This window comes from Microtus oregoni, unplaced genomic scaffold (assembly GCF_018167655.1).
Source record: "Microtus oregoni isolate MIOR12 unplaced genomic scaffold, Mior012 000006F_ref0000085, whole genome shotgun sequence".
Classification (NCBI taxonomy): domain Eukaryota; kingdom Metazoa; phylum Chordata; class Mammalia; order Rodentia; family Cricetidae; genus Microtus; species Microtus oregoni.
This window is the reverse complement of record NW_024543065.1, coordinates 27,108,001-27,129,860: the sequence shown is the minus strand read 5'-3', so window position 1 is coordinate 27,129,860 and position 21,860 is coordinate 27,108,001. Positions and strand designations below refer to the sequence as shown.

At 42.2% G+C, this 21,860-nt stretch overlaps 1 protein-coding gene across 2 annotated transcripts in view; it reads left to right on the top strand.

The window, feature by feature from the left end:
- The first annotated feature begins 83 nt into the window (after positions 1-83).
- Cdc40 (cell division cycle 40) overlaps positions 84-21,860 on the top strand; it is a 51,671-nt gene continuing 29,894 nt past the window's right edge. Inside the window, exons 1-3 of one of the 2 annotated variants that reach the window (XM_041654619.1) lie at positions 84-135; positions 339-590; positions 17,372-17,458. In XM_041654619.1, the coding sequence (XP_041510553.1) occupies positions 402-590; positions 17,372-17,458 (276 nt within the window). In that variant the 5' untranslated portion in view covers positions 84-135; positions 339-401. The other variant, XM_041654620.1, reaches the window with a different exon arrangement.

Genomic DNA, 21,860 nt, shown 5'->3' with positions numbered 1-21,860 from the left:
CCTCTGTGGGGCGGGGTCGAAGGCTGACCCCCCTCTGCCCGACTCCGCCTCCTCCCTTCAAACTACATTTCCCATGGTGCATTGCGCTTCCCGCCCCGCTGCACGCCGGGAGTGGAGGACGTCGAGGCTTCAAAGGTATCCCTGAACAGGGTCTTTAATCAACGAGGTCCTGAAAGTTATATGTAGTTGTAATTTCCTTGTGCTTCTCTAGATAAATGTTTGCAAAGATCAAGTCCTTCCCCAGTGATAGTAATAATCATTAAGTTTTTTTCAAAGAGGTTATAAGTGATTTTTTTTATTAAAGAAGGTAAACAACGTGTTTCTTGGCAATCTGTCAGGACCTGGGAGTCGCTGCTTCTTCCGCCCTGGCCTGACCACAGCACAGAGGATCTGTTGCAGTCATGTCCACTGCGATTGCTGCTCTAGCTGCTTCGTACGGTTCGGGTTCAGGGTCCGAATCGGACTCGGACAGTGAGGGCAGTCGGTGTCCGCTGCCAGCCGCCGACTCTCTCATGCACTTGACCAAATCACCTTCAGCAAAGCCCTCTCTGACAGTGGCGGTGGACTCGGCTCCGGAGGTGGCGGTTAAGGTAAGGGTTTTAGCCACTGCTGGGTGCAGGAATTGGTTTCAGCTTCCAAATGGCCTGTCTCCGGCGAGGTGCTGGTTTACCTGGGCGCTGAGAAGTAAGTTACCAGCGCTTACATGTCTTCCCACATCTTCCTCCACTTACCCTCTTCTTCTTGTGTCTCCATCACTTAGAAGTGGTCCCGGTAGAGGAGGGAAGTTTGAATTTAAGGCTAGGACGTAGCCGTGTTAGAGCAGATGTAAGTTCAGATAGCTAAAAGTGGGTCAGGACTTCTAACTAGAATTTGTGCCCTCACTGGAAGTGAGCCCGTGATCAGGCACTGTTTTGGTTTTGAGAAACTAGTCTCGAGTCCTGGCTTCACCACTTGCAAATTACACAGCTTCCTCTCTTGGGAGGTAGCTGTTTAAAAACTTAACTATATTGAGAGATTATTGTAAAGATTAAGTTATAGGGTAAAGGTTATATAGCACCGAGCCTAATGATCTAAGATAATGGCAATACATGCTAGCTATTGTGATATACAGTGAGTGGGGAAAGGACATACACTTTAGGAAGTAGCATGCATGATGAGCACAATGAAGGGAGAGCTAAACGGAAAAACCCAGCTATGTAGTTTTTGACTGAGTATGTATTATTGTCCAGAAACAACAGGCCTGAAAGCGCCAAAGGCCAAGAAAACAGTGCACACAGGAATTATTCTAGTGGGTGAAGCAGCCAATTAAATGTGAGCAAATTAAAGTCATTACAGATTGAATTGAACATTGGGAAGGAAAAAAAAACATTTTAAAGAATAAGATAGAAATATGATTTTTGTAGAATGCTCAGATAAGTCCGGGGGGCGGGGGAGGTCGGTTCAAGAAAGTGAAGTAAAGTGAGCTACAGCAAGAGTTTCCAAGCTTAGGTGACTTGCAAACCTAGGAAGGCAGAGACTTGGTGTGTCTGAGGTTGATGTGTCTTAAACCCAGTGAGAGCATCCGTCAGTCAGTAGTAAGCTCCATGTGGATGCTCGAAGTGGGGAGAGGGAACCTGTACAAAAGTTCCTTCATAAGATGTCCCTAGGTCTTGTTTGTCTCTTAAGTCTTCTGCAAGTTTTGACAAACCATTTATGAAACTTGGTTGGTTTTTTTTTTTTTTTAATAAGGACATCTGGCATGAAAAAATGCTGGGAATTCTATATTTAGAGCAAAACAAAGCTCTCCTGAGGGCTTTTCAGCCTCCCCGGTCTGTTCCTTAGAAAACTCAACTGTGGGTGCTGTGCCTTCTCCCCATCTTTGTCGCACTGCCCCCCCCCCCCCCGCAGCTCAGTGCACACACCACCCCCCACCCAGCTCAGTGCACCCATCTAGCCTCAGCTTCTTAATTAACTACTTGCTGGGATGATGTCCTGGGCCTTCCATTCATCAGGTCCTGTTATGGGCTTGGATCTCTGCATCAGTAACACTGTTATAATCCCTCTCTCTCTCAATGCATTTTTCCCTGTGGTTTGCACTATGCTCTCCTCAGCCTTTGGGCTCCCCGATCTTCCACCAGCCCCTTCTGCTCTACTGCCCTTATTTCACGTTTCACTCCACATATTCTCTCATATATTTTTTTAACCACAATATGTGCTCCTTCCCTGCGGCTCATGGGTAACCAATACGAAGAGGACATAGGCATGAAACGAATCAAGACTCCAGCATTATTCATGTCTATCCACATGGCGACTTGGATACATTCCTTAAAAACTCGGAGCCAGTTATTACTCATCTATCAAGTAGTTTTAGCTACCAGTTTTCAAGAATGTGAAGCAATTTTAACTGTACCAAATTCACACTGGTTAAATGCCAGCCATCCTGGTAAACCATCCTAAACTCCTTGCCAGCTTAAGACCTAAATTAAAAAAAAAAAACAAAAAACAAAAAAACCCTCATCCAAGATGGTTCTCAGGCTCCTCTTGAATGGTGTGTTAAGGGTTCACTTTTGCATTCTCAGTTCGATGATCCACATCCCGGTTAGTTGTTCAGCTGGTACTTCCGCTTCATTAGGCTTCTGTTCTGTTTTTCAGATCAGTTTCGTCCTCTCTGATTTCCTTCCACAGCCTCCACAGCACCCCTGTTTCTCCTAGGAATCATCCTTGACTTTTTCAGCCATTGCTTTCCCCACTGTAACTGAGTGATGTTTATCAAATTTCTCTTTCTGCTGCCGATGCCACCGTTTCGTTCAGATTCTCATTTCTTCTAAAACAAGAATAACTTTCTGTGTGCTTCTTTCTTTTTGTCTTCTAGCTCCACACCCCCGTCTTTCTTCCACAGTACAGTTAGAATGTTCATTCTAAATTCTGATTTCACTGTGTCACATCCCTGTCCGAAAGCATCGTGTTGTCTCTTAGGTAAATACTGAATTCTTTATACAGCCTGCAAAGCCTGCCATCCTCCCGTTCTGGGTTCTCCAGGAAGCCCCACAAGTCTAATTCTCTTTCCCAGATTCCCTGGCCTCTCATCTCCGGAACTGTGGTCCCCCAGCCTCAGTGTACATGTTCCTTCGTCTGTCTGTCTGTCTGTCTGTAATCTGTATATTGATTTATCGTCCTATATCCTTTGCCTAATCCCACTGGCATCACTTACATGTTTCTAAATTTGTTTCTGGGGCCCAGAGAATGTTGTATCCCCAATGCCTTAGACATAGCATTAAGGGAAATTAGGAAGAGACTATAAAAACTAAAGAAAAAAGTCTTGACAAAGTATAGACATTGAGAATCGGATTCGGAGTTGAGCAGGCAGTGGTAGGGAGTAAGTTGTCTTGAGAGCTTGCTTAGTTCAGTCTCTAAGGAACTGGTTCAGTAAAAACCAGGTGAACTCAACCTCAGAGGCGCCAGAGGTTCAGTCCGAGCTGGGCTAGATCCCCGGCTATCTGGGTTCTGTCGTAAGAGATGAGCTCTGTCGACCAGCATTTGCTTATATGCAGGGGAAAGAAAAGGTGACGTGTAGGAAATGTAACTGCAAATGATTAGCAAACGATCAAGGGAAGAACTGGGAAGCATGAAATACACATATCTGCATTCGACTGATTTTTCTGGTGACTGAGAGTATTTGGCCAAAAATAAATGTGTGCCCTGCTGTGTCACCTCTTTGGGCCAGGGAGGGGAAGGATGGTGCACATCACAGAACCCATGTGACATCAGAGCAAGTTTATTCCCCAGCTCCCTAACTCGCCACTCTGGCTGAACGAGTAAGCTCCAGGTTCAGTGAAAAACCTGTCTCCGAAAATAAAGTGAAGCAGGGTTGAGGAAGACACTTGACACCAACCTCTAGTCTCCACAGGCATGATCCCCTGCACACAAATGTGTTCACATGTACCACACACAAAGAAATTAAAGTTTAAAAAAAAAACAGTCGTGTAATAAATTGGAGATTAACAAACTTCAATAAAGGGCCAAATTATAAGTCTTTTACATTATTGACCACATGTTCTCTGACAGGCCTTTCTTTTTCCTTCACATCTTTGTAATCAACACTTCAAGACTGTGAATGCCATTCTTTCTTTGTTAGTACAAAATATAACCTGTAGGCTAAATTTAGCCCATATACTGGAGTTTGCCAGCCCCGGTTCTAGACCACACCACAGTGCTCAGTAACAAAGTCACATGACACAACAGTCCCTAACTTTAGTGCGTCCTCATTAAAAGCTAGGCACAGAGATAAAATTTTCATGTAACTATGAACTTGTCCTTGAGCCAAAGAAAAAAGTTACAATAAGATATTTGGGCTTGTTTAGTCGTAGGCAGGGCCTCAAGTATCCCAGGCCGACCTCAGTCTCGCTGTGAAGCCACGGACGACCTTGAACTTCTGACCCCCAGTGCTGAGGTTGTAGACTTTAACACCACCCTTCTGCCCACACCTTGACTTTGTGTGTGCTAAGGAAGCACTCTTATCACCTGAGCTACACCCTCACCTTCTAAGCAGCACAACACCTTCAGTTTTGCTCACGTCCCTTGTTAAGATGCTGTTGTGTGGTGTGTGCACACATGTACCTCACAGGGCAGCCTGGATGGCAGTGGTCCTTGCATCCTATCAGCAAAAATCCCCTGCTAGACTGTCTTCTAATACAGTGGCAGGTGGTGGCATGGGAGTCCACGTCTAGTTAATGCTTTCTTGGGGGGTGTTTTACTAGGTTTAGTTTACTTAGCTGGGAATTTCTCTTACCTCACTTAAGACATTTTACCTACTCAGTTGTTGTAACAGAGCAGCTGTCTTTCTAACGAGTCTAGTTTTCCTTGAGAGTGGTTTCTAGAACGATTTTCCTTTCTTTGTAACGAGTCTAGTTTTCCTTGAGAGTGGTTTCCAGAATGATTTCCCTTTCTTTTAACAGCATGTAGATACCCACCACCCCTTTTATTCTACTTAAAGTACAGTCTCATTGTGTTTCTTGTGGAATGGATATGTGAATTGCTTTTCTTTCTTTCTTTTCCACTTATAATTCTGTTGAGTTTCTTTAGCAGGAGATAGATTACTTCAGATTGTGAATCTTTCAGTATTTCTGGGAAGTTCACAGCTCTCTTTGTTACTTACTTCTTTAGCCGCATTCCCCTTTGGTTCTGGAACTCCATCTCCATATATTTTTGTTCGCTATTATATAGTAATGATTTAGTGTTTGTTTCAGTTAGACTTTCCTTTTAATATAGCATTGTTCTAAAGCTGGGCGGTGGTGGCGCACGCCTTTAATCCCAGCACTCGGGAGGCAGAGGCAGGCGGATCTCTGTGAGTTCGAGACCAGCCTGGTCTACAAGAGCTAGTTCCAGGACAGGCTCCAAAGCTACAGAGAAACCCTGTCTCGAAAAACCAATATATCATTGTTCTGTTTGCATATTAGAAATCACCACTTTATACATGTGCTATGCTAGGTTAGGTATGGTGGCACACATCTGTAATTCCCACATCTGAGACCGAGATAGGAGAATCATGGTTCAAGGTCATCCTGGACTTCATAGACAGACAAAAGACAAAACATAGATTGTGATAAGCCTTAAGGTATTGCGAGAATTATTATGCTGGCAGAGGCAAGTTTCAGAAAAAAAACAACAAAATTATTTATTTACTTACTTTATAGTAAAAAAAAAATTAAAAACAGACATTTCAGACAATGACTATTACTTTTCCCAAGTGGACTCCCTGTTTAGCATAGACAACTTGAGTAAAATGCAAATTCTGCCTCTTACATCTGTAGCATAGCTTTAATTTCTTTTGAGGCAGAATTTCTTATATTCATGAACTTCAACTAAATTACTCTTCCCTCTATATCTGTTAAAGGCCAAGCTCAGAAAATCTGTATATCTAAATTTTTCTTTTACTTCATCCTTCCAAACTCTTCATTTTGGGAAATTTAGTTATTTCCGATTTCTGAGAGAGAAATATGTCATAAATTGATAAGAGCTCCATAATAATGACTAAAATTTCTGATGCGTTTACATAGTGTTTTCATGTCTGACTTCTTACATATACACTGGAAGGAATGTAAAGAGGACCTATGAGTGGAAACTTGTTTAGCCCGAAATGCTTACGTCAACAGTGATAAACTGTTTAAATTTATTGACCCATAGTGCACCCTCAGTTACTGACGTTAAATCTTTGTGACTAATTGAAACTGGATGGAAATCCTTTGTGATCCTATGGTAATTCTAATTGCATGCCTAATTGGCACTGGGCTCCTCCTGAGGTTTAAACAAGGCCGAGGGACCGTCCACATTTTTCTAGTTAAATTTAAACCTTTTTTCCTCTGGAGGATTGTTCAGTTCATTCTGTAATGTAAACGTAGCCATAATGAAAGCTTATATCTTAACTTGTGATGTTTATTGTTGTTATTATAAAAGGTTAATTTTTAAAATTGCACTTTGTATTTAAAAGGTACTGTCTCACCATACCGTGTTCAAAATAATTAAAGTTTAGGATCTTCTATTAAGTGGTCTTAATAACTATACCATTTAAAGCCCAGCGAGGAGATGGGAATGTGCCTAAGCCACTTGTTCTTTTAGATAGTTTGTTCTAGGGGTTGAATGTTAAGAGGGGATGGTATTTAATTTTGGTTTTGTGCAATTTAAGCAATGTCCTTACCTTTACAGTAATGGGTTTGACATTGTCTCAGTGTTAGTCTAATCAGGGAAAAGACTGGTATGCATTCTAAAGTATTGTCTTTGCTGCGGTTACTAGAGCTCTGATGAAACACCATGACCGAAAGCAACTTTAGGAGGACAGGGTTTATTTCACTCATAGGCCCACATAACAGTTCATCATCTAAAGCATTGAGGGCAGGAACTCATTCAGAGCAGGAACCTGGGGCAGGAGCTGATGCAGAGCCCATGGAGGGATGCTACTTACTGGCTTGTTCCCCATGGCTTTTTCAACCTGCTTTCTTATAGAACCCAGGATCACCAGCCCAGAGGTGACAGACCCACAATGGGCTGGGCCCTCCCACATCAATCACTAATTAAGAAAATGCCTACAGATGTTATAGAGGCATTTTCTCAACTGAGGCTCCTCCTCTCTGACAACTTTAGCTTGTGTCAAGTTGACATAAAAACAGCCAGCACAGGTATTAAATGGTTATGTCTTTAGTTCTAGCCTTCAGCTCCCTCCTGTAAGAGTCTTGTTGTAAGGAACATTCCCACTCACACCCACCTTCAAAAAGAGAACTTCTAGCTCCCCAGCGTCCAGCTCCCTTTCAGTCAACACTCTGACTCCGGCTTGAGCCACAGGCACCCACCTACCTACCTTCTAATTATTTAAATTTTTTCCTTCTTTTTTTTTTTTTTTTGTGCAAGGGCAATCTGACTGTCCTTTGTTGGTTCATTGATGGCCAGGGTTGACTCTGCTGAGCTGGCTGGCTAGGCAGTTGTCCCTCTCACAGCTGCACACTCGGAGAGATCCCCCTCCGCCTTGGATCAAGGCTATAGGAGTAGCTGTGCTCCCTGCCAGAACCTCCAAACAAGCTCTCAAGGTCCACCCGACCTTTCTAAGGGGAAACTCATCCACAACAGAACAAGGAGTGAGGATTTTGAGTGACAGTAGTGGCCAACGCTTAGCTTCTCAGGCCAGCGGTTCACCAGCCAGCATCCCGTGACAGCACAGCTGTTTCGTAGTGATGTTCAGTCTCGGGAAATTGTTGTGCGCCCTGGATCGGTCCTGTAATATGATTGGCTTTGGACTGTGATTCCATCTGCCTGCTCCTCAAAGCTAAATTCCTAAAACTTTTAGAAACTCCTAAGAATTCAGTACTGTTTCTCTAGTTTGAGATTTCTGTTGCTTACAGCTAAGAACCCTGACGAATACACCTAGTTAGTAAGCCGTCACTTTTCTTTCTTCCTTTTTCTTTTTCTTTCTTTTTGGCTGGGGGTTGATTTGTTTTTAATGGTTACTTTACCCTTTTTTCTTTCTAACTAACATTGGTGTTTATTGTGCCTGTCCATTGGGGGAAGTGCGTGTGGAGAAGACACACGGATAGCTTGGGGACTTGGCTTGGGGACGCCGTTCTCTCCTCCTACCTCCTAGGGCCTCACTCAGGATCACACTCAGGTCTTCAGCTCACCTTTGCCTTCTGAACCATTTCCCGGTCTCCCTAGGATTACTGTAAACCCACCCCACCCCCATTCGTGTTAGTTTTAGTAATGTGTTGGAGGGAGAGACTTAGTCTTGCTTATGACTTAGCTCACAGGATTGATATGAAGATCATATGAAATAAGCTGGGGAAACAGCTCAGTTAGTAAAGTGCTTGCCTTACAAGCACAGGACCTGAGTTAGGGCCCCAGAACTCACCACAAAAAAAGCCACTGTCAAGCACAGGGCTAGGGAAGGACAGACAGGAGGCCCTGGGGCTCTCTAGCGCCAGCCTGGCCTATGGGCAAGCTCCAGGCCAGTGGGCCTGTTTGACCCTTTCTCAAAACAACAGAAAGATGAGCAGCACCTAAGAAATGAAACTGGAGGTTGCATTCTGCCTCCCACCCCAAAAGATTATAAAAATAATGTGTCTACCCCATTATTAGCACCTTAATGTTGTTAAATTCCATTTTCATGGTATTTGTCTTCTTATAGCAAACTGCGTATTTGTTTATTGTATGGGTTGTTGTCTTTCTTACCCACTAGACATAAAGTCAGGCAACTTTGTAAAACTCTTAACTATAGACATGCAACTCTGTCTGTTTCCTTAGGCCTAGACTGTGTCTGATGCGGAACAGGCACACGATCAGGATCTGCTGAGTGTAAATCTGAAGCTGCCGCCCATGCCTTACCACCTTAACTACATAAAGACATTAAGAAGATTGTTTTTGATTGCCAGCATCTCCTGGGGGTCTTACCTATTACCCAAAATAACAAAGACACTAATGCTTCCAGCCGTACCCTGGATTCTGCCTCCCTCTTACCTTTTCTTGGATAGCCATACCATTGATTATCCCCTTGTTCTTAGACTGAACTCCCAATCCTGCCATCACAGCTTCCCTGTGGCGGGCGCCCAGGAGAGCTGCACCACCTCCTACTGCTGCCTCATTGTCCTGCTACCTCCACCCTCCCACCATTCCGCATTGTCCTGCCTGGCCCCTTTGTCACTTCCTTCCCTCTGGCACTGGGACTGTTTTTGACTTGGGTATTCTTTTTGTTTGGTTTGGTTTTTCGAGACAAGGTTTCTCAAGACAAGGTTTCTCTGTAGCTTTGAAGCCTGTCCTGGAACTAGCTCTTGTGGACCAGGCTGGCCTTGAACTCACAGAGATACTCCTGTCTCTGCCTCCCAAGAGCTGGGATTAAAGGCGTGCACTACTACCACCCAACAACTTGGTTATTCTTAAGGAGGGAAAAAAATTGTCTTCTGGAACTCATTCCACCTGACATCCCATCTCTTGTGGGGTTTATTGTTGTTTGCTTGTTTGGGGTTTTCTTTTGTTTTTTTAACTCTAGAAGAGTGAGCGGATGGCTGTGTTGCTTTGTAAACCCTCATCTTCAGCAATGTTCTGTCTGGCTGAGATGGTGCCAGATCCAGTGACAGTTACTCAGCCTTATTCTACATAATTTCTCTGTGGATTTACATTTTCTTTCATCATTTTAATTTAGCAAATATTTATTGACATATGCTGCCTCCCCTGGACTTTTACAAGGCCGTAAGTGTATAAAATGTAGCTAAAAGCCAATTGCAATAAATAATGCATTACAAATACTGTGAAAAATAAAACGTTCCATAAGACTACAGGCAGAAAAAGACAATTTTCCTTCCTGTGGCAGGAGGAGGGAATGGGTGGGAGTAAACGAGAATGTGACTTGTTAGCACATGACCAAGGCAATGCCTCTGATGCCAGGTGGTCACAGTGCAGGTGACCGGAAGCATCAAAGTACTTGCTGTGTTTTAAAGGCACCCATAAATGAAATACAGCAGAAGAGGGGTATATGTTTGTTAGGTGGCGTTAGACCAGGTGAGATATATAGGGCTATGAGGAGGGACGGCTGGAGAAGTGTCTGCTGGGAGGAACAGTAGCTCTAGGTGCCTGATTGGTTAGTGAAGATGGGTCATGGGGAAACCTCTTTAGCAGAGCATTCAGTGTGCTGACATCTATACTTAATGAAAATCTCTAGTCACTTCGATAAGAGGTTGTGAAGGCCAGGAGTGGGGTCTGGTCTGGGGAAATAGAGAGGTGGCAACTGCAAGTCATGAGAATGGTAAGGTAAAGAACTGGACTTTGAAACTAAAGAGTTTCAAATGAAAACTAGTAGTGTTGTTTTTTCTACAGTATAATTGTTAGCTTCAGGAAATCCCACTGTTTGCAGAATTTATGCTGTGACTTTGTGTTGTCTGTGTGTTTTGGGAATGAACGTATCCTGCCCTCATCAAGAGGCCAGCCGAACAAAAATGATGCTATTGACGTGGTCCTAGGTTGCCTGTGCGTTTGTATGTACAGAGTCACCTCGTAGCTTATGTTTTAGTTGCGGATGGCAAGAAAGCTTATGCCAGGTGATGGCAGCTGTAATGGGGAGGGATAAAGCAATGGAAGGGAAAGGATGTAAAAAAAAGAGAACAACCTTGTGGGCGTCCAGGGGAGGAACTTTCTGAGGAAAACTGAGAGCCTTACATGTGCTAGCAAGGCCCTACCACTGAGCTACATCCACAGCCTCCCTCGTGAGCTTTTACTGGACTTTCTCTAAGAGTGGATGCTGCTGGAGTATGGGCTAGTAATCTGACCCGAATTTGAGGAACAGCAGTTCCTCCGTATGACCTCTGTATGGAGGCTGTAAGTGGCAAGGGCAGGAAGTGGAGGCTGTTGAAGCACCCAGGTAAGTGGGTGAAAGGTGCTGTTTGGACTCTGGTGTGTGTGGAGGGAAGTTTGTTGATGGGCTTTTTATATACAGAGGGTGGAACACAGTAGAGAGTTTGGGGTAACTCCTGAACAACTGAAGGAGAAGGACTCATTGTGATAGGGGGGCCAGGATTTACAGGAGATGTCTGTTAAGACACCTGAGGAGAAAAGATGCCAAACCGAGTCTCTAGAATTCAAGGGAGGGGGCCCAGGCAGAGGTAGCAATGTGAGAATTGATATGTTTCTAAGTGGAGGAGTTAAAAAAGAAAGACTATTAGTGATTCTCATTAACCTGTGAATTACTAAAGAAGGTAGAAATATTGATGTGGATTATAAAATTTTACATTAGGAAAATCCAGACACAGCCACATTGTTTCCTTTGTTTACACATCTAATAGGGTTTCTAAATTCCACAGGTATGTCTCTTGTCTCTTTTGAATGTGGAACTAGACAATCAAGAAGAGTTAGAATTTTTTTCTCTTTTCTATATTTATTGGAAAATAGTTTTCATACAATATATGGATTATAGTTACTCTTCCCAGACCCTCTCCACCCACTCAAATCCACACCCTTTCTTTCTCTCTCTCTCATTAAAAAACAAACAGGCATCTACGTTGTGAAATAATCTTTTTATATACAGTAAATATGTGTCACTCTGATTGGTTTAATAAAAAGCTGAATGGCCAATAACTAGGCAGAATTTCTGGGGGCAGAGGGGTGCTGGGAAGAAGAAGGGGCTGCCACAGGATGCAGAGGAAGCAAGACATGCAGGAGGAGAAGTAGCAGCCACGAGCCATGCGGCACCACGCAGAAGAAAAGAAATAGGTTAATTTAAGTTAAAGAGCTAGTTAGAAACAAGCCTGGGCTATTGATCAAGCTTTCAGAATTAATAATAAATCTCTGTGTCATGATTTGGGAGCTGGCTGGTGGAACAGAGAAAGACTCACTATACATCTAAAATAATAATAATAAGATTAGATAAAATAATATAAAAACAAACCACAATAGGATGAAATAAATAAAAGCACAAGAAACATACAGACCCAGAAACACACATTCACACACACAGAAATCCCATAAAAACAAGATCAGAAACTGTAATACACAAGTAAAACACCTGTAAGGATTTTGTTGTTATTGTGTTGGCCAACTACTGCTGGGCATGGGCCTGCCCTTAAGATTGGCATGTGTGCCTAGTGAGACTTCATTGGAGAAAACGAGTTTTTGTGAGTGGTTATCAGTTGGAGATAGCATCTGGGTTAGGGATGGGGGCTTCTCATGTCCCTTCTCAGCACTGGGGCCTCCTCTGGCTTAGACCTGGCAGGCCCTTCACATGCTGCCACGCTCTCTGTGAGTTTATAGTGCATCCATCCTGATGTGTCTAAAAGGCCATTATTCCTTGATGTCTTCCATTCCCATTGGCTCTTCCTATCTTTCCACCTCCTCTTCCTCAGCGTTCTGAGTCCTGAAGGGAGGGATTTGGTGGAGACATTTAGGACTGAGTGTTCCAAGGTTTCTCACTATCTGTACATTGTCCAGCCGTGGGTCTCTGTACTTGTTCCAGCTACTGCAAGAGGAAGCTTCTCTGTTGACTGAGCAAGACACTGGTCTATGAGTATAGCAGAATGCCGATACATTCCTTTAGCAGAACAGCAGTATTTGGGTTTCCCCTATGGCCATGGCCTATCTAGGCTCAGGTTTTTGGCTATCAAAGCTTTGCCAGGCATGCGTCCCATCTCATAGGGTGGCCTTAATACCAAGGAGATAGTGGTTGGTTACTCCCATAACCTTTGTGGGAAAAAGTTATTAAAAAATTATTATAGCCTTCATTTGAATGAAAGGAAGGATTTAATATTGGGGGGGGGGTCTTAAGATACACTTCCACAGTGTATCTTGTAGACAGGTCACTATTGTAGATTGAAGGATTTGTAGCTAGGTTGGTGTGTACCTTTCTCCTCTGGTAGCTTGCGGAGTACCTTCCCATGCCATGAGCACTAGCCAGTAGGAGTGAAGACTCCAAGTCAGCACCAGCTCAGCTTCTCCCTGTCCAGTGAGTTGTGGTGATATTTTGTTTATGATCTCTAACAAATAAAGCTTGCCTGAAGTGCAGAGTGCGGAGGCACTATTAGCTTTAGAGGCCTGGCAGTGGTGGTACTCACCTTTTATCCTCGCACTCAGGAGACAGAGGCAGAGGATCTCTGTTAGTTCAAGGCCACCCTGGGCTACATGAAATTGATCCAGTCTAAAAGAGAAACAGAGTTCACACAAAGGTGATCCCAGCACTGGGAATCCCACACCTTTAATCCCAGCACTTGGGAGGTGGAGACAGGAGTGATGGCTGGGCAGAGAGAGGAATATAAGGCAGGAGGAAATAGGCGCTCAGAGCAGTCAGTTAATCTGAAGCAGTGTGAGGACAGGATCGCCTCTTTGGTCTGCACTTTGGTAGAAGTAAGACCTCTCTAGTGGCTGGCTGCTCTGCTTCTCTAATCTCTCTCTGAGCTTTCACTCCCAATAGCTGACTCCGAGTTTTTAATTATTAAAACTAGTTAGAATTTGTGCTACAGTGAGTTATATAGGTGTTGTCTTCATCAACAGGGCCTTACACCAGTTTGTGGAGAGCAACCAGTAGTCTTGGCAATAGCCTGAGTTTTTTGGGGATTTCATGAAGCTCCTTTCACCAATAACTTGATTAGATTTAGCCCATTCCTGGCACTGGAGGTTTCTTTTGGTGGCTCGAGATGTCTAAATTTTTTCTAGCTACATGAGTTTTCCTATGGATTTCTTGATTTTTTTTAACAGTTGAGTAATATTCCATTGTACAAATGTACTGTATTGTCAGTCATCTATCTGTGTCCAGTTTTTGGCTATGATGAATAGAGCAGCAATGAGCCTGGTTGAGTAAGGGGCTCTGTAATAGGATGTTGAGTCTTTTGAGTATATGTCCAAGAGAAGGGTAGCTGCATCTGGAGGTAGCTAAGATGCCCCGCTTCCTGAGGAACCGCCATACCAATTTCTATAGTGTCTGTACAGGTTTGTACTCCCACCAGCAATGAATGAGTGTTCCCCTTCACATCCTCACCAGCAAGGGCTGTCATTTGCTTTATTGATATTGGCCATTCCGACTGGTCTAAGATGAAATCTCAGAGTAATTTTGATTTGCATTTTCCTGATGACCAAGATGCTGAACATTTCTTCAATGATTCTTAGCAATTTAGGTCTTGTGTTTTAAGAATACTCTGTTTAAGTCTGTACCCCATTGTTTATTTTTAATTGGGTTGTTTTCTTAATGTTCAATTTTTTGAGTTCTTTATATAGTTTAACTATTAACCCTCTAGCGGATATGTAGTCGGTAAGAATCTTTTCCCATTTTGTAAGCTGTTGCTCTCTCCTAATGATGGTACCCTTTGCCATACAGAAGAAGCTTTTCAGTTTTATGAAGTCCCATTGATTAATTGTTCTTAGTGCCTGGGCTACTGGTATTGTTTTCAGAAAGTTTTTTTCCTGTACCAATGAGTTCAAGACTATTCCCATTTTCTCTTCTATCATATTCAGTGTATCTGGCCTTTCATTGAGGTCTTTGATGCCTTTGGAAATGAGTTTCGTACATGATGATAAGTGTGGATCTATCCGCGTTCTTGTACATGCCTCAATACAGTCTGACCAGCGCCAATTGTTGAAGATGCTGTTCCCCCGCCGCCCCCCCCCCCCGTGTGTATTTCTGACTTCTTTATCAAAAATCAGGTGTGTTCCTGCATGCGTGGATACATATCTGTGTCTTCATTTTATTGTTTATGTTAATACCATTGTTATTACTGTAGTTGTCAGGACAATTTGAAATCAGGGATGGTGACCCCTGCAGCCATTCTGTATTGTCCAGACTGTTTTAGCTGTCCTGGGTGTTTTGTGCTTCCATGTGAAGCTGAAAATTGGCCTTTCAATTTCTGTGAAGAACTGGGTTGGTCTTTGATGGGGATGCATTGAATCTATAGAGTGATTGCTTTTGGTAATGCTAACGGCTATTCTTACTATGTTAATGCTACCCCCATGAGCATGGGAGATCTTTCCATTTTCTGACATCTTCTTCAATTTCTTGATTTAACGTCTTAAAGTTTCTATCACACTAGTCTCTCATTAGTTTAGTTGGAGTTACCCCGAGCTGTTTTTATTGAGGCTTTTGTGAAAGCTACTGTTTCCCTGATCTCGTTCTCGGTCCATTTGTCATTGGTATGTACAAAGGCCAGCTGGTTTTTGCACTAGTTTTGTACCCTGCTGCTTTGCTGAAAGTGTTTATGAAAGTGTTTATGAGCTGTAGATAGAGTTATGTATACAATCATATTATCTGCCAACAAAGATACTTTGACTTCTTCCCTTCCGGTTTTGTCCCCATAATCTCCTTCGGTTGCCTTATTGCTCTCTAGCTAGAACTTCAAGTACTATATTGAGTAGATATGGAGAGAGTGGACAACCTTTTCTTGTTCCTGATTTTAGTGGAATTGCTTTGAGTTTCTCTCCATTTAGGTTGATGCTGGCTTCTGGCTTTCTATAAATTGCTTTTTATTATGTTGAAGTGTGTCCCTTGTATCCCTACTCTCTCCAGGACTTTTATCATGAAGGGATGTTGAAATTTACTGAAGGCCTTTTCTGCATTTAATGAGATGATCATGAGATTTTTATCTTTCTGTTTGTTTATGTTGTGGATTACATTTATCAGCTTGTGTATGTTGAATCATCCCTGCATCTCTGGTATGAAGTCTACTTTATCATGGTAGATGATCTTTTTATGTATTCTTGTATTTGGTTTGGAAGTATTTTGTTGAGAATTTTTGCATCTCTGTTCATAAGGGAAATCAGTTTGTAATTCACTTTGCTGGGTCTTTATGTGGTTTAGGTATAAGGGAAATTATGGCCTCCTAAAAAGAATATGCTTAATGTTTTGATTATTGTATATAATTAGGATTTTTTCTGGCTCAGTCTTTTTTGTGTTCTACCTTGATAGGTTTGTTTACCTTGATAGGTACCTTCTTCTGTATGTTAAGGAAATTTTCTTTGGTTTTGCTGAAAATATTATCTGTGCCTTTGACCTGGGTTTCTTCTTCCTTGATTCCTGTTTGTTATTTATAGAATTGGTCTTTTCCTTAGTGTCCTAGATTTCCTGGATTTTTTTTTTTGATTTAACATTTTCTTTGACTGAGGTATCCATTTATTTTATCTTGTCTTCAGTATCTCAGATTCTCTCTTCCATCTCTTGTACGCTGTTGGTGAAGCCTACCTCTGAGGTTTTTGCTTGAGTTCCTAAATTTTTCATTTCTGTTTTACTTCAGTTTGAGTTTTCTTTAGTGATTCTATTTCTACTTTCATGTCTTGTAGTGCTTTCTTCATTTCATTCAGTGTTTGTTGTATTTTCATGTATTTTATTAATCGATTTCTTCATATTGTCTTTCAGGACCTCTAACACATCCATAAAAGCTATTCTGAGGTCCTTGTCTTGTGCTTCAGCTCTGTTGAGTTTCTTAGGGCTGCTGTTGTAGGGTTGCTGGGTTCTGGTGGAGACGTTGTACTGGCTGGTTTGTGTGTGTGTGTGTGTGTGTGTGTGTGTGTTTACTCTGATGCCTACCCAACTGGGTTTGGAATAATTGTGATTCTAGGTGTTAATATCTGCACATAATAAAACTCCAGATGTCCAGAACAAGAAAAGAATGTTAAAACCTGCAAGGGGAAAAGACCATGTAATGTAAAGGCAGAGCTATTAGAATTACACCTGACTTCTCAATGGAGTCTAGGTGGGTGTTCCATTCCTTCTTTTCTGGATTCGAGGAGAGTATGGCAGCTGTGGGTTGATTGGTAGGGGTGCTTCTGAGACCCTTTCTGATGGCCTCTGGGAGTCCTGGATAGAAGGTGTTTCCAGATATTGGGGACTAACCAGAAGGAATGAGGCTGGGCTAGAAATGGGGACTGAGAGGGTCTACTGTTAGGAAAACTGGATCTGCCACATTTAACATAGTCCCGAGGAAGCAGAGGCAGAGAGAATGGACAGGCTACCTTGCAGGCGGTCTCCTACAAGACTGGAGATGAGACTAGGGACTGGAAACGGAGGACAGGAAGGAGTGAGAAGATGGTCTACCTGATTCCCAGGCTGCAGAGGCCAGTGAGTTCTGAAGTAGAGAGTGCCTCTGGGTGTTGGCGCTGACACAAGGTGATGGCACAGGAAAGCTAGATCTTCTTAGTTAAGTGTTTGGGTGGTGTTAACTTATTTAGTTAATAAAGTTAGTATGTTGAAAAGTTATGTATTTTATGTCTAAAATTGTGTATATTATGTATATGTTTCATTGCTCTTTGATTGTTATGATTATTAATGCTGTGAATCTAATAATCATAAAGTCAATATTTAGGTGTTCACAATGCTGATGTGACTTCGCTGTAATATACAAAATATATACTCACTTAGCAAGTTTGTAACGTTCATTTGGCTTTCTTTTAGGAAGATTTGGAAACTGGAGTTCACCTTGACCCTGCTGTCAAAGAAGTTCAGTATAATCCTACCTATGAGACCATGTTTGCTCCCGAGGTAAGCAGCAAGCTTAGGCTCTCCCTTGTGTTGAGTATTGCGATTTTGCAGAGATGGGTAAGTGGGTGTTGACTTCTTAAAAACTTTTCTTATCCAACTATGCTACTCTGAGTTTTAGAGAATGTTTCCTTCTAGTCTCCAAAAACCTAAGTAGTTTTTCTGAGAATTCTTTTAAAAGTCTGCTGGCTGCACATCTGCCTGCATGCAAAAGGCTGGTCATACAACTGTCTTTTGAAAACGGGAATCTGAAAATATTTAAGTCTTCACTGTGCACTTGATAACCTTCCCCAGCAGTGATAAGGTTTATCGTTAATACCCAGAGTATCCTGAAACTGTCCCAAATGCCTCTCCAGTGTCACAGTCTCATCTCACTGCTGAGGGAAGCCACGTGCTCGACGGGATTCTTCCTCCTTTCGCAATGTGAGAAATACTAATAGAAACAGTGGGAAGAACGAAGAAAGAATTCATTGTGTCCACTCAAAGTCTTTGAACAATGTCCATTAAGAAAAGCTTATTTTAAAAATTAATATCCTTAGACATTAAAGTGGAAAGGCATTTGATTGACTTCTTTTTGTAAGGTATGCCCTCTACCCCTGCTAAAAAGACTTGAATAGCAGGATCTTTAAGGCGCACGCCTCTAATCTTAGCACTTGAGAGGCAGAGGCAGGCGGATCTCTGTGAGTTCGAGACCAGCCTGGTCTACAGAGCTAGTGCCAGGACAGGCTCCAAAGCTACACAGAGAAACCCTGTCTTGAAAAAACAAAACAGAAGAAGAAACATCTTAAAGGAAGACATGGGGAGCTGTAGCTTCTTGTATCTTGGTAGAAAATGAGGTCCTTTTAGTAGCTTTCTTTGCATGGCACACAGACACATCAGTGTGCCAGAGCTGTGTCATACTTCACCTGTCTCGGTTCCCATGGCATCGGAACAATTGCCTTTGAGATGCGTAGCACAGTCAGTGTCATGGTGTCTGCCTCAGACACCACAGTACACCAACATCTGTTCAGGTCCTTGTGTGTGCTGCACCTTCTTCTGTTGTCTCTTCGTCCTGCCCTCCTGAACTCTGTAAGCTGTCTCCTCTCTGTGAGTGGCGCTCAGCGGCCCATTAAAGTGCTGCTCATGTATGCTTCGTGGTTTTGCAAATGAAAAGAACCTCAGTGAAGTCGAGCTCTTTGCATTCAGAGGATGAGAAAATGTGAGCGCAGTGTGGTGTGTACCGTTTTGATCTCAGTTTGTTGTCTATGAGATCTGCTGTTTCCTGAATTCTGAGTTATTATTAACTGCAATATTGCTATATGATTATATTTTCGAAAGTTTCAATCAAAAGACTAAATGTGAATTAGTTTTGTGATAATATTGGCAACTCATTGTTTCCATCTGTTGGACTCTAGCGTCCAAACACCGAGAAGGAGTCGCCCCCAGAGACCATCTCACACACCACAGCCCATGCAAAAGCATGAGGATTTTATTAATTCTGTCATGACAGGGTTGCCCAGCATTCGGGAAGCCGAGGGACTTCGAATAGCTGGTACAGTCTACTTTTAAAGGGGCCACAGAAGCAAGGGGGGGTTGTTCTTTGACTATTCTGATTGGCTTATTTGAAAGGGCTATTACCAATAATTGACTGGAGAGCTGTTGCCAGATCAGATGAGGTAAGAGGTCATTTTGACCCCGTTTCCCAGGGGACCGAACCAAAGCATACGTATATGGGTAATTGTTCAGGAACTGAGTAAGTGCGAGTGTAGCTGTTAGGTCCTTGGTTCCCAGGGGAGGAGGGGAAGCACTATGGCACAGAGGCTGAGAGGATTCAGAATTGTCAAAAATGGCTTCAGGATTGTCTTAAAGTCTTACACATCCATCCTTCCTTCCTCGTGTTAAGGAGCTGCCACTAACATGTAAATGTGTTGATATTAGGAAAACCACATATGTTATGGTTTAAGAAAGGAGTGATGCTTGGAAACAAATTTAGAATCTTTTAATAATTCCAAGAAAGTGGTAATCTGTGTGTGCTATAACAAATGTGAACTGTTTTATGACTGGAATCTGAATCACTTGACCAGGTCTAGGAAGGTGTCACCGAGGACTTTGCTAGATTCAGTTCAAGTCCCTATATGTTGAAGATCTGTTGTAGAAACAGTGTATAACCCCTTCCCCCACCTAGTGCTTGGCAGAGGGTGTGTTCTGTGTTTTCTTAACCAGACAGACACTGGAATGGTCCTGAGCCTCTAATGTGTTGTCACAAGTTTACGGGGGCGGGGGTAGATTTCTGTGGAATTTAAATTTGAAGTGGACAGTACAGTCTAGGTTTAGAAGGTGAAATTTGAAATGAGACTATGTATTTATTAGCTTTTGTAAGACCTTGGACGTTCTTAGTTTTCTCACAGTTAAATGTTATCTCTACTTTATTGTATTATAAGAATACAGGAGTTAATGCATGGTGTGAAAATTGAATTTATAAGAGAAGATGTCCGGTTAGGGCTTGAACGATAAAAAAAGCAGAAAGAGACTAATGGATGAGATAAAACTACCATTTATTTTTTTCATATACAGAAGTATTAATAGACTTCTGCTCCTTTTGTTCTTACTAAACCTATGAAGTGTTATTTTTTTCTAGAACAGAAACCAGTTTGTGATATACAGCTGCCATGTAGCGTTCTGTGGGACTCGAGCTCAGCTCTCTATTAAATGTCCATCAGTACCTTGAAGCCATTTGAAGGCCCCCGTGTAATCTGCATGATATACCCTATGAGTTTGTTAATTCTAAACGTTAACCAAATTGCTGATTTTGTAAAATACCATTCCTCCATTGCAACCAACACCTTCTCCTAGCTGGTCTGCCTATTAATACAGAATTGTTTCCTCAAATTATAGACTGAAGTTGAAATGTAGTGGACAGTGTTTTATATCAGCAGCTTCCTGCCTTGAGCTAGATAAATCCCTTTTTAGCTTCTTAGAGATAAATTATTTATTAGTTTCTTTAAAATTATATTAAATTCACCGGACTCAGGAAGAATTCCAGACCCCTAAACTAGCCATGCTTTTAGGGGAAATATACATCTAAATTCAGAGAACAAATGCTAGTTGCTATTTTAAAAAATCTAACAATAGGAACTACTTAAATATTAATGCTTTACAAATACTGCAGCTTCCCACTCTTCCGAGAAGATTGCGCCAAGGTTGTCAGCAGCAGCAGCAGCGAAGTGTATATAAGTAGTAGTCAGACTTCGCTTACATCTCACAAAATTATTCTGCCAACAAAACTGTCATGATCTTTTCCAGATTTGTAGAAAACAATTCAGTTAATAAATTCTTTAAAATATGTTTATAAATTTTGTGCATTAATGACACCATGAGTATTAATGAAAAATTTAGCAATGGCTATATTAGTTCAGTGATGTGGGTTTTCCTTATGTATATATATACTTATAGTTGTGACTTTATGTAATCTATTTTTACCAGTATGCATTTTCTTAATTCCAGTGATTGAGTCTCCTGAAGACTTCTGAGAACCTCTTCCTTTTCTTTTTCTTTTTTTTTTCTGGGCAGGGTGTGGGGCATGTTGTTTGTTTGTTTGGTTTTGGGTTTTGGTTTGGTTTTTGGCTTTTTTGACAGGGTTTTTCTGTATAGCCCTGGCTGTCCTGGAACTAGCTTTGCAGACCAGGCTAGCCTTGAACTCAGAGATTCGCCTGCCCCTGCCTCCTAAGTACTGGGGTTAAAGGCGTGCACCACCACCACCCAGCTCGAGAACCTCTTCTTGTAATAAGCAGATCTCTGAGACTGATATGCCAACATCTTCTTATTAAAAATGTTTCTCCCCCACTCTATGCGTCACCACTCACAGTGGTTGAAGACGTTAGGCTGCTTCTCTTAGAAGCCATTGTCATTCAGAAAGCTCCATGGGGTGCTTGACCTCTGATGTGAGTCACCCACACACACCCTGCTCCCCTTGGTACTTAGTTCTGTGTCCTGCTCTCTTTGGTGTGGTGGCTGCTCTTGGATGTCAACTTGACTACATCAGAATTAACTAAAACACAAGTGGCTGTCAGGGTTTTTTGCTTTTCTTAACTTGCTCTCTTTTCCTTATGTGCACACTTTGGCTGGCAAGTCCATTCCTTCATTGTCATTAGAGCCTACTTTTGTGGGATTGTTGTGCGTACTGGTGACATCGAGACAACTCTTTAATTCTTTGACCTTCTTTCAATGGAAAGCCATTGTTGTACTAGCTTGACCACAGCCTGTAAGCCGTCCTAATAATTCATGTGTGTGTGTGTGTTCATTCTATAAGTTCTGTTCCTCTAGAGAACTCTGACATAATATTCAACTCTTCAGTTTCACACATTAGCGATATACAGTATGTATTTTTCTGGCTCAGGTTTATCTCATTTAACACAGTATTCTCCAG